Source organism: Uloborus diversus, chromosome 2 (assembly GCF_026930045.1).
Source record: "Uloborus diversus isolate 005 chromosome 2, Udiv.v.3.1, whole genome shotgun sequence".
Taxonomy (NCBI): domain Eukaryota; kingdom Metazoa; phylum Arthropoda; class Arachnida; order Araneae; family Uloboridae; genus Uloborus; species Uloborus diversus.
In genome coordinates, this window is record NC_072732.1 from 145,366,780 (window position 1) to 145,379,400 (window position 12,621).

Sequence of the window (12,621 nt, forward strand, 5' to 3'; positions counted from 1 at the left end):
AGAAAAAGCTTTTGATAAAAAACTTGTATATAAAATATCTTTTTGATTTGAACAATTTTCCGTTCAATTTTGAACAGTTCAAATCCCTTAACATTAGCGCCTACGGGGAAACTGAAAGTCAATGTAGATTCCGTACTTGAAGGCGGATTTACTTCAAACAAATTTTGTTGGAAATAGTTTTTGACGCCAAACTCCAGACTCCGACTCCGAGAATTTAGGGGCACCTGACTCCGACTCCGACTCCTGTGCCGGACAATTAATCGGATTCCGACTCCCCGACTTCGACTCTGACTTCGTAGCTTTGGCAAAAATTTATACACGGAGGACAAATGACTGAGTCCGATTCTCGGATATTCGACTCCGACTCCTTTATCTCAAAATGAGATTGACACCGCCTCCGACTCAGCAGCTATGGTTTTAACTGCGAAATAATTATTGTTGATATGACTTTTTTTTTATTTTCACGCTAAAGTTTTAATTTAGGTATTTAGTTTTCGGGGAATAAACTCGAAGTCATTTATGTTTCTTCATAAAGATATGCGCAGGCGATTTTTTTTTTTTTTTTTTTTTTTTTTGACAATGAAAAGTATTTTTTTAAGTTGACATTTTATTGTTTTTATTTATTTTGGTAAGTGCATTAATTCATTAAAAAAATTATTTTTGGCAACAGGGGAAAAAGAAACGATTTTTTTTTTTTTTTTTTTTGATATGATGTATTTATTTTAATGAGCTTATTAATTTTAATTATTATTTTTTCGTTTTGAAAGCTGTTAAAGATTTTTTTTAATGGAAAAAATTGTATTATTTAGTCGTATTTTTTTATTTTATTTATTTAGTTTTTTATTTTTTAAGCATCTATTTTTTTTAGATGAGTGAGGAATATTTTATTCCTAGAAATAAGCTTAAAATATTTTAAAAATATGTTTGAAACAATTTGCGAATTTAGCTATTTTTGAGAATGTTGATCAGGTATTAGAAAGTAGTATGGGTATACGGGAAAGTAGGCTCGTATAGTTCGAGACAGAACTTCTTGTTAGTTAATAAGTAATCTTTATTGAATAAAAGAAAAATACTTTTTTACGAAAAACCCTTTTTACCCTTTGTAAAATTTGCACCCTTTTTAGTTAATGTTTATTAAATTAGTTATTATGATTATAAGACGCTAAATTTCGTAATATTTTCATTTCATTGAGAGGGTTTATGCTATGAGTGTTATTAAGTAACTTGTAGTGGTCTGAACTAATGATTATTACTCCCTGTAGGGACCTTACTCACTTAAAGCTACATATGCTTGACCTTAGCAAAAATGCGCGAACTTAAGCCAATCACAGCTATATTAACAGCGCGGAAAAGTCGTAAGTCAAATCTTTCTCCTAAAACTAAACAAGAAGTTCTGTCTAGAACTATACGAGCCTACTTTCCCGTATACCCATACTACATTCTAGTACCTGATCAAAATTCTCAAAAATAGCTAAAATCGCAAATTGTTTCAAACATATTTTTTTAATATTTTAAGCTAATTTCGAGGAATAAAATATTCCTCACTCATCTAAAAAAATTAGATGCATAAAAAATAAAATAAAATAAATAAAAATAAAATAAATAAAAATAAAATAAAATAAAATAAAATAAAAACGAACAAATAAAATAGCAGCACCTTTTAAACAAATCAGCTAATATACTTTTTTCCATCAAAAAAATCTTCAACAGCTTTCAAAACAAAAAAAATAATAATTAAAATTAATAAGCTCATTAAAATAAATACATCATATCAAAAAAAAAAAAAATCATTTCTTTTTCCCCTGTTGCCAAAAATAATTTTTTTAATGAATTAATGCACTTACCAAAATAAATAAAAACAATAAAATGTCAACTTAAAAAAATACTTTTCATTGTCAAAAAAAAAAAAAAAATCCACTATAATATTAAAATCTGTTCCCGTCCGTCTGTCTGTCTGTCTGTCTGTCTGTCTGAAGATCGATCTTCTCGAGAACCACTGCGAATCGGAAGTCAAACGAGATACCGATCAATTCGAAATTTTCCAAAGAAAACAATAGGACCAATCTCATAATTGTACGACTTTAATTAGCGGATATATTAATTAAAACGTTAATTAACATAACGCTATTCAGGAATTTTTATTTATTTCCTGTTGCCATTTTGCATATGGGTGAGCAAATAAAATTCTAATAATTGTGTCAAAAGAGATTTTTTTGGCTGCTGTCCAAATCTTAAAACAACGTTTCCATCTAGAATTTCATTTTTAATTAGTTTAAAATTGGTTGCTGTATTCGGACATATCGTCTGTCCTTTCTTATTTTTTCACATTCAACGTTCTTAACTCTTTTCAGCATATGAAAAATGTTTCTTTAGTAATGCTTATTGATTGAAGTGTAAGTTTATCATTCACCGGCCTCATATTTGGGTACATTTAGGATGTGCGACTAATTATGTTTATTTTGTTGGACTTTTTTCCGTCACATGGGTGAGTTTTCGAATTGTAATAAATCTCTTTTTCCTTCCTGTTTCGATTTTTGCAATACAGTTTGTATCGTTAAAAGAACACGTTAAATTAAGATTGTTTGGATTTCTTTAAGTGAAACAGAGTTGAACAAAAAGATTGTTTTTAAGGATTTTAACTAAAGCTTAATTGGAATCTGATGGCTTGATATTAAATTAATGCTTATTGGTATTTAATAAGTCTTGGTGCTTTAGTTTCACGTAATCAACAAAAAAGTGTGTCATTTTATGTAAAAAGCTGATTGTAATTGTACATACAATATTTCAGATATATTCTATCAGATTTAATTCAGTTTAAATTAAAACGTTTAAAGTGAGCACATATTATAGTTGAGAATGCATATATTTTCATCTTTTGTGCTATTTGAAAATACTCATAACTTGTATTATTGATAAATATGATTAACGTTAAAGAGGTTTTTGCCAAAAATATGCTCTACTGGTGTTTTGCAAACCTTGCATTACGCGTAATTATTTACTCCTTAGCGCTTTAGAAACTGATGTCAGAATAATACAAAAACATCAATTGAACAGTTCTTTCATTTTTTAAGTAGCCCGTGCAACGCCGGGCACGCAGGCTAGTAATAATAATAATAATCGTCTGCGCATATCTTTATGTAGAAACATAAATGACTTCGAGTTTATTCCCCGAAAACTAAATACCTAACTTTATAATCACGCTATTAAAACTTTAGCGTGAAAAAAAAAGTCATATCAACAATAATTATTTCGCAGTTAAAATCATACCTGCGGAGTCGGAGTCAGAGTCAATCTCATTTTGAGATAATGGAGTCGGAGTCGAATATCCGAGAATCGGACTCAGTCATTTGCCCTCCGTGTATAAATGTTTGCCAAAGCTGCGAAGTCAGAGTCGAAGTTGGGGAGTCGGAGTTCGATTAATTGTCGGGCACAGGAGCCGGAGTCGGAGTCAGGTCCCCAAGGACGTAGCCAAGGGGGGGGTTCCATGGGGTCCGGACACCCTCCCCCCCTTCCCGAAAGACCACTGTCTGCTTTTCCTCGGTTGTTGCACCTCACGACAACAAAAATTTTCCAAAGAGAGAAATTTTATGAAACCCGGTATTTTTCCCTTAAATATTCCCATTTATCGACAATTTTCCCGCGTCCGAGTCAATTCGGAACACGAGAACCTCGTGAAATAACTGCGGTTCCGAGTTGCCGCCGGTCTCTTCCTGTGTCGCGAAGAATCCGTCTGAAAACGACGAATTTCCAATTCAACCCAACTGGGTTGTGACCTTGAAATTCGGCCCCTCTCCCTCAGCCCACCAAATTGCCATCGGCAAAGTAACTGAAAACAAACATTCCCCAGTCTCATTGGGGTGGTTTTCTTTCTTTCTTCTTTTCGTTTTGACTCTTTTCCCGTTTGGACTTGATTTTCTAGACACATGCTGCACGAAGGACAGCCAGAGTGAGGTGCATCCCTGGTGAATTAGTAATTGAAATTCCTATTATTTTCTGTTTTAACACACAGTTTTTTTCTACCACGCGCTTATAGGAAACATATCTTGAACAAAATTGTAATCAGAAGAAAATTAAGTGTACATAAACTAGGTAAGTTGTAGTGTTTCCTTTTAAAGTTTTTTTAACAATACGAGCAATTTATGTGTTAATATGTTTTCCCATTTAAAAACTAAGTTCCGACAGCAACGAAAAAAAAATTCTACACATTTCGTGTGATTGAGGATGAGAAAAAATAAATATTAATTATTAATTTATTTTTGAACTTTATATTTTTGGTATGATTTATTTCAGATTCATTTTATATTTTGATTAATAATCTTATTTAAACTTTTAGTTTATTTTTAAAAATAATAGATTACTTATCTCCCCGGAAGCTTACAACTTTTAAACTGTAATCCTGAAAAGTTCGTTTTTTTTTTTTTTTTTTTTGAACATAAGTGAATAAATAAATTTGAAGTTGATGCAACGAAATTACTTTTCGCTGTATCAAAATTTTATGAAGCGAAGAATGAAATTGAAAATTACTTGAATATTTTACTGTAATCAGTTTATGAAATTGCAAGTTCGGCCATATTAACACATGTAATTTAAAAGTAATTATTAGAAATTCGTACTTTTAAATCTTACTGAAATGTGAGTCTATGGTCCCAAGAGAAGAGCAGCTAGTCATTTTTAACTGAAGAAAAAAATCTTTCTTCGATGTTGTTCCGTTTTTCAAGAAAAGCATATTTGTATTTGTTTCATTGGAATAAATTTTCTGATTAGTATTTACCGCCTTTTTACTGAGGAATTATTTAATAAGCGTCTATGCATCCATCATTAGTAAATTGCGAAGGTAGCATTAAACGTAACAAAAAACGGACATGTGCATTTAACTATAAAATTACTAGGTGAAAGTTTCTGCTATTTACTACGCATATAATTAAAAAAAGGTCAATGCGAGGTACATTTTCTTGTGTTTTTCACGTCTATATTAGATTTTTTTTTTAACTCTTAATTTCTTCAAGTTAAAATTATTTGCTATTTCTTGCAATAGAATATCTTTTACTAACATCACATAAAAGAAAGAAAAAAAAAGTCAATACCTACGTTATAAAATATGATATGCTTTCGAGAATACATGATGATTACAAAATCGCTCCTAGAATGGAAGTTATACCAATTTGAAAATGAAAGAATCAGAAGTGTTATTATTGTTAGATGAATTTTGGAAGGTAGATTTAAATCATTACTGGATTTTTAACCACAATCATTCTAAGATTTTTTTTACAAAAGATTGTCTTTAGGCTTTTGAACATCAGATGACTGTTAGCAAAAAATTTAGAAACTGAGGCTTTAAGGAATTTATAAGTTTTGATTTCAAAAATTGGCTAGCTTTATGCATATTACATATTGTTGAAAATGTATCTAATTTAATGCTACTGTATTATCGCAATCGCAAACGGGACGAAGATTACCTTAATGATCAAAATTTGACGTTTGACTCCAAATCATGGAATTTTCGAGTCGAACACTTGCTTACTGCTAATAAAGACAGTAAAGTAACCAAGTTATAATCAAATATTGACACGATAATTCGTAATAGAGTATATTGCCATTTTCCCTGTAGTTGTTTACAATTATATTTTTAATTTGAAAAAGACTGATTTGTACAGAAGTTTTTTTTGTATTGGCAGAATAAACTGAACTCGTGTTTGGTGGTGAGATAGGTGGGTGCGATGCCTCCTCTTGATCTTTTAAATGAAACATCAAATTCAAAACATCAGAGGAAAATCGCCAATAATGTTTAAATCATTCATGACCTTATAAAAAAACATTTATAAAAAGCAATCATTTGCATTTTTTCCAAAATGTTGTTAAAATAAAAATACATAGATGCTTAATTTCATTCACCATACATTCCACTACTCGACAGGTAAAAGATCTCTCAGGTATTCGTTTGGCTTGACAAAATTAAACCCCTAGTGCAGTTTCGCACCGAAGAGAGCTCAAGTGTCTCCATCTGGTGGAAACTCGGCATCGAAATTTCCTGTGCAGTCACATCCGCGCCTTAATGGTAGCATTTGAAAGACTAGATGCCATATCGGTGGTTCGCACTAGGTCCGAAAAGGCCGCTAACGAAGCCCCATTAGAAAGAAAAAAAAATACCATAACGGATCCTAAGATAGCTTATTTTACCAATTCGTTTTGCAAAAAAATAATAATAACGATTTAAAAAAAACGGCAATACGCATTTTTTTTTTTTTTTTTTTTTTTTAATGATTGCAACAAAGGAAGTCTCCATCCATCAAAGAGTTAATAGTTTGTTCAAGTTTTTAAAAACGGATAAAATTAGAAACTTCATTCAATTTCGTATAATCAAAAGAATGTTATAAAGTAGATAAATAAAGAACTAAATAACAAATAAATACCTTTGTGCTGAAACTTGGATTACTGATTATTTGAAATAAAGAACTAGTTCAAGCTTTTTAAATGAAACCTTGCTAATATTTTCGTCGAGAGGGTGGTTGAATTTTGCCAGAAATCTTGTTCAAATCGGACAGGGTGGCGGAATTACGTTATATTGCATTCGTAGTTATACATTCGACTCGATAGATATAGATTTCTTTATTTTTTCAAATAAAATGACTTGTACATATTTTGTTGAAATATATTACAAAGCTTTAATATTTTATTAAACTATTACCTGCGTTTTCCAAGTAATCCATAGAACAGTTTTCGTTTTCCGATTTTCTTTTATTGTGAACTTTTTATTAATAGGAATTATATCACTCATTTTCAAAGCATCAGAACAGAGGAAGCTTATGTGATGGAATTTTTCTATCCATGTATGAAAACTTAGTATGGGAAAACTTTTAGTTTAATGTTAATTTTATAAACTGACTAATTTTTTTGCCACTTAATGTAAAATTTTTGTTAAATAATTTTTTAATAAATGCTCTATCAATTTCAATTATTTAATTAATTTTAGTTAATTATCATATTTTAATAATTAGTTTTAATTGGATTTATTTTTTAACGTAAATATGAGCTACTAATTTTGTTTTAGCATGCCTCCTCTTTTGAAGTTAGTGAAACCTTGGACCCCCCCCCTTAACAAAGTTCTAGCTACGTGCCTGAGGTGCCCCTAAATTCTCGGAGTCGGAGTCTGGAGTTTTGCGTCAAGAGCTATTTCCGACAAAATTTGTTTGAAGTAAATTCGCCTTCAAGTGCGGAATCTACATTGACTTTTAGTTTCCGCGTAAGCGCTAATGTTAAGGGATTTGAACTGTTCAAAATTGAACGGAAAATTTTTCAAATCAAAAAGATATTTTATATGCAAGTTTTTTTATAAAAAGCTTTTTCCTACAAAGTTTATTTGAAGCAAATTCGCCTCACAGTTCAGAATTGCCTTCAATTTCCCCGTAGGCGCTAATGTTAAGTTTTTTTTGAACTGTTCAAAATTGAACAAAAAATAGTTCAAATCAAAAAGTGAAGTATGGGACTGAGGTATCCTCACCGAGATCTTTCGAACAAAAAAAAAGTTTGTTCGAATCGGATAATTCATTCAAAAGTTATTGGGGGGGGGGGGGAGGGGACAGACAGACAGACCGACAGACCGATAGACCGACAGACCGAGAGACAGACCGACAGACATTTTTCCCCATCTCAATACCCTACTTTCCAATTTTTAATTTTTCGATATTTATTTAATTATTTTATTTATTTTTGACTTTTTATTGTTTTTCACGATATTTTTAAGATGCATTAAGCCTTCTTTCATGCTTTTTTCTTCTTTTTCTGACTTTTACTTGTAAAGTAGGCTAAAAAGCTCGTCAAGAGAGTACATGTAACGAAACTCAGTACCCTGAATCACGCCAAAAACAAATGCAACAGATGTTAGAGATGAAAATCGAATTAGTAAACAAAAAATTTAGGCAGTGAAACGCTACCTGCATTTGTCGCACGATCGTGCGACAAATGCAGGTAGTGTTTCGATAGCAACGATCCCGAATTGACAATATGGCGACTGGTTGTTGATATGGGGAATTTTGATTACTGTCACGTGCTTAGTGACACTCCCAAGATTAAGAATAATCGATTGAGGTAAGATTTATCAAAATCGACCAAGGAGTTTAGCCTGTACAACGCCACATAGGAACAAACATACATACATAGACTCATAAACACATTACCCTCCTTTGCGTCGCGCACGCGCAGTCAGGTAAAAACTACTTATGAATTGCTGATTCATTTTTTTTCTTTTTGTATTTCTTATGCTTCGATGTGTGTTCTACATTTAAGCAGTAATTCTCAAAACATTCATTTATTGCTAAATAAACTCTCCCCCCCCCCTTTTTTTAAATCCTCACACTTTTTTGCTTTTTCTAAATTTTAGAAAAAAAAAGTCAACCTATTTTGTTTTCCATTTAAGACTTTTATCCTTTAATATGGGGCCGTGGTAGCCCGATCAGTAGAGTGTCGGATTCGGGGCCGGAGGATCCTGAGTTCGAACCTCGATGGTCGAAGATCCACCGTCGTCATTAAAGGGGACTGGGCGGCGTTAAATATGTTCGTGGTCTCAATATCCTCCAAGTGAAACGATACCTCTGGGGGTGCTAGCACCAGGCAGCTATTAGCTCTTGGACTAGTTCTAAATTCTCATTAACTTCGATCCGGTGATGGTGCTGCCATCTATCGGTATAAAAAATAATGGAGGCAAGGCACTTAGTATGCAGTCCTCGACATAAATACAGTTGTAGTCAGTTGTGACTCGGAATCGGAATCGGAAATCCTTTAATATACGCTTCACTGCTTACCTCTACTGTTAATTTCCCTAGTTTCCCCTTCTCACAGTTTGCAGCTTATGCATTTTTATTGCTTTTTTTTTCCTCTAAAAGGAAAACTTTTTTTTCTCACTAATACGTTATAACAAAAGTAAACAAAATATGCCAAGCACGAATTCGCAAACTAATTACAGACACGTGTTTCGGGGTTTCAAGTAGCCCCTGTTTTAATGCAACGAAGTGTTATCTTTAGGATGAAATGTCAAAAGCTTTTCTAACAGGAGTCAGTTTTCCTTGGATAAATTTTCATCCCTGAAAAAGGGACATCGAGCAGAATACTATGTAATACTTCATTTAAGTCATGTAAATTCCCGGAATATTGCTAACGGTATTAAACTACTGATGATTTAAATCGTTTTATGAGCTTGACCTCTTTGTTCTTTCAGGTAAACCTTTACGTGATATAGATCGGATAGATATACCAGCAGAAACAAATAGCTTAGATATCATTAATTCTCCATCATGGTGGGCAACAAAAAGGTAAGTACAAAAATACACAAGTGGTTGTTCACAAATGACGTCAAGCTTTGAAGCGGAAGGGGGGGGGGGGGGTTCTTGAAAGTATGACAGTTTGTGACAAGGAGAAGAGAGTAACAAGAAGTGTGCCATCACACATTTTTTAGAAGATAACGTTTATGAAAAATAACATGACATGTTATAAGGGGGGGGGAGAAGGTTAGGTGAAATGTGACAGTGTGGGACAAAGGGGGAAGGGGACAAAAATTTTGAAAAAAGTGTGACATCATTTATGGACAGTCCTTAAGGTAAAGGTAGTTTATCCTTCTTAAAATTACGCGCATATGTGAAATTTGTCTCTAAGGAATTGCAAAGTACAGCCACCAGCTGCTGTGTAGATATTTGCCATTTTTTACCAACAAGAATACTAAACGCCCGATTATTCGCTGTCGGGGGTGACATGATAACCACAGATAAGCGAATTACGCAGATAATTCTCAAAAATAGGCGAAACACGATGCCAGTGTATGCAATAGCCAAAAAAAAAAAAAAACTCACACAAATTTAAGCTTTAGCCAAAAAAGTAACAGTGTATACGTAAAACGAAAATAGTGAACGATAAAAAGGAATAACTTTACTGCCAACGAATTACCCGTATACGCAGCAAGTCGTGCACACAAATTAAGTTACGTTCCACCGAAAATATTTATGAGGTGAGGATTGAAATTTCTCGAACAAAACTGGTCCGGTCACTGGTTAACACGGGTAAAGAGTGTAGATGTAAAAATTGGGTTTCAACTCAAGTTTTGGTAATCTTAGGAGGTTTCATGTGATTGGATGGAAGAAGGAAGACAGAAATAGGAATGTCTAAAAATAGATTTTGCGCGTGTTGATTTAAAACGTTTGCATTTTTTATCTTTCAGTAAATTATCGCCGCAAAAAATAAATTAATAAATGAAAATAAACTGAAATTGTGAAAGACAGCAGATAAACTGTGACAATCGGGAGTTTACTGTATTCAATACTCAGTACAACCGACCCCATATGAGGCGGTGGGAAGCAAAGAGATGTAAGTGGCAAAATTAAAAATTCAGAGATAACCAATTCAAATGGTAGGTGAATCTCTCCTCTATCTTAGGGTCAGAGATGGTACTAATTGCCCTGGTAGGGGCTGCTACACAACATGATTAAAAAAAAAAAATTCAATGAAAGACTACCTGACCTTATCGTTAAACGCTCCTTACTCAAAATTTGAAAATGTCCGGTTACATCCCTGTGCTTCTCATTGCCTCATATGGCATTACAACCTTTAACTCTTTAGTTGCAGAGTATAAAACAATTGAACAGACACACGACTAAAAGGCAAACGGATAAAATGTTTTTTTTTTTTTTTTTACTGTTTTATCCTTAGCCGCAAAACGTTCTGACGTGGCCGTTTTTCTTTCTCAAAATAAAAGTTTGAAGTTTTACAGATCTTTCTAAGATAATTTGCATAATAACTGCAATTTTTAGTCAAATAAATAACTATATAACAACCAAACTACGAGCTGCATTCTTCTTTCTTCGTAATGAATTTATAGCTAATGATTCTTTTTCTTCATTCATAGGAAGAAACTAAGTAGAAACAATAGAAGATTAAGGAGAATGTGTCGAAGGATGGTCAAATCAAAAGCCTTCTATTGGAGCGTGATAGTACTTGTTTTTTTAAACACTTTAACATTAGCTTCTGAACACAATAGTCAGCCCCCTTGGTTAGATTATTTTCAAGGTACGTATTTTGAAAAATGAATTCCTTCCCTAACGTTGACTAAAGGATGACTAAATATTGTATTTATAGTAAAATAATGTGGTTTTTAAAATGTTATGTATCACAACTTTGAAACTACAACTATGATGGACCAATGAGCAATATGATATTGAAATATAATTTATTTAATATAAAATTATTCGAAAAAGCTCAGTGAACTAGGCGAAAGGAAGATCATATTGGAAAGATCTGTAGGGCCATTCCACGAAAAACCCGCCACTTTGTCCTACACGCGACAGCTCATTCATATATTTATTAAAAAGCAATAATTTTAAAGGTAAATGAACAAAACTGTTTGCTTACAAAACCAGGTACTATGTTATTTCTAAAGCAAGAAATAAAAATTCATTACCCTTTCAAATTATTATTATTATTATTAACTAGAAAGTCGCCCGTCAAGATATGACGGATAAAAATTGCTTCTACTCTTCTATATTTGAACGAAGCAATATTTCCTGTTTGGTGATATTTTGATACTTAAAATTTTAACCGTAACTCCAGTGAATTAACCCTAAACTGCAGTGGATAGCGTTAATTTTCAATCATTTTTTCGTTTCTTCCTTCCCCTGAAATGACATAGTCTTACCAGTAAAACAGTTAAGTGACCGGATCCAGTTCAGCCTTGTCACAATAAAGCCTTTCCCTGCATGTTAAACGTTAGCAAAACGTATTATCAAATTATCTGGTTAATCTGGGGCAATTCGTGATTGCTCCAGAAAAACCAAGAAGTGAGTTAACTAAAAGCAAAGAGACAGAAAAAAAAAACGAAATGCAGTAAAAATGGTATTTGGCTGCATTACATCTAATATTCAACAATTTGTTTGACTTAACGATTTCTTTTTTAAATTATTCATGAAAGGAGACGAATAATTCAAAGCAAACTCGAATCTAGGGGAGCCATTCATAGAGAACATGACCCTCCTTTTAAGCGACCAGAGATGGCCTGATACTGATTTTTGGAGAAAATTTTCAAAAAATTTCCCCTAGACCCTCTATTTGTGCCTAAATATTACAGTTCTAAATTCTCTCTCCAATAATGACTCTCTCAAAAACCAGAATCTGCCCTTGATCCGAAGTAAGGTAACAGACAGTCGTAAGTTGGATTTTAATAATAAGAATTTTAGACGGGTAAAACTGATGCTGCTGTGGCTCATGAATACGGTGAAACCATCTAGTGTTATCAGAGTGAATTTTATGTGCTTGTTGGTATTTACAAGACAGTGGTAGAAGATTATGAACAGCCACCACGAGGTCTGCCGGTGTTTCATGTTCATTTGAATTTAATAAGGTTTTAGATCTAAAAATAAAGAAATTTTGCACGTTTTGAAGAGAAAAGGGGAATTTTATCCATTATGCATCCTTTCCGCATCGTATCTGTTGCTGGGTATCATCAGATTTTCCGCTGTCTGTTACTGGGGGACGGACCTTTTTTTCGAAATTGAGCAAATAAAAATAGAATTAACTCGTTCAGAGAATCCTGAAGCAGCCAAACGTTAGATGAGATGCAGTTGCAAGAAAGAAAAATAGTTTTAA

At 32.9% G+C, this 12,621-nt stretch overlaps 1 protein-coding gene across 1 annotated transcript in view; it reads left to right on the forward strand.

Annotated features, from left to right (window-relative positions):
- The window catches only part of LOC129217393 (muscle calcium channel subunit alpha-1-like), a 145,912-nt gene that overhangs the window by 43,569 nt on the left and 89,722 nt on the right, over positions 1–12,621 (forward strand). The window contains exons 9-10 of the mRNA XM_054851690.1: positions 9,212–9,305; positions 10,889–11,049. Of these exons, the coding sequence (XP_054707665.1) occupies positions 9,212–9,305; positions 10,889–11,049 (255 nt within the window). The remainder of the gene's footprint in view (positions 1–9,211; positions 9,306–10,888; positions 11,050–12,621) is intronic.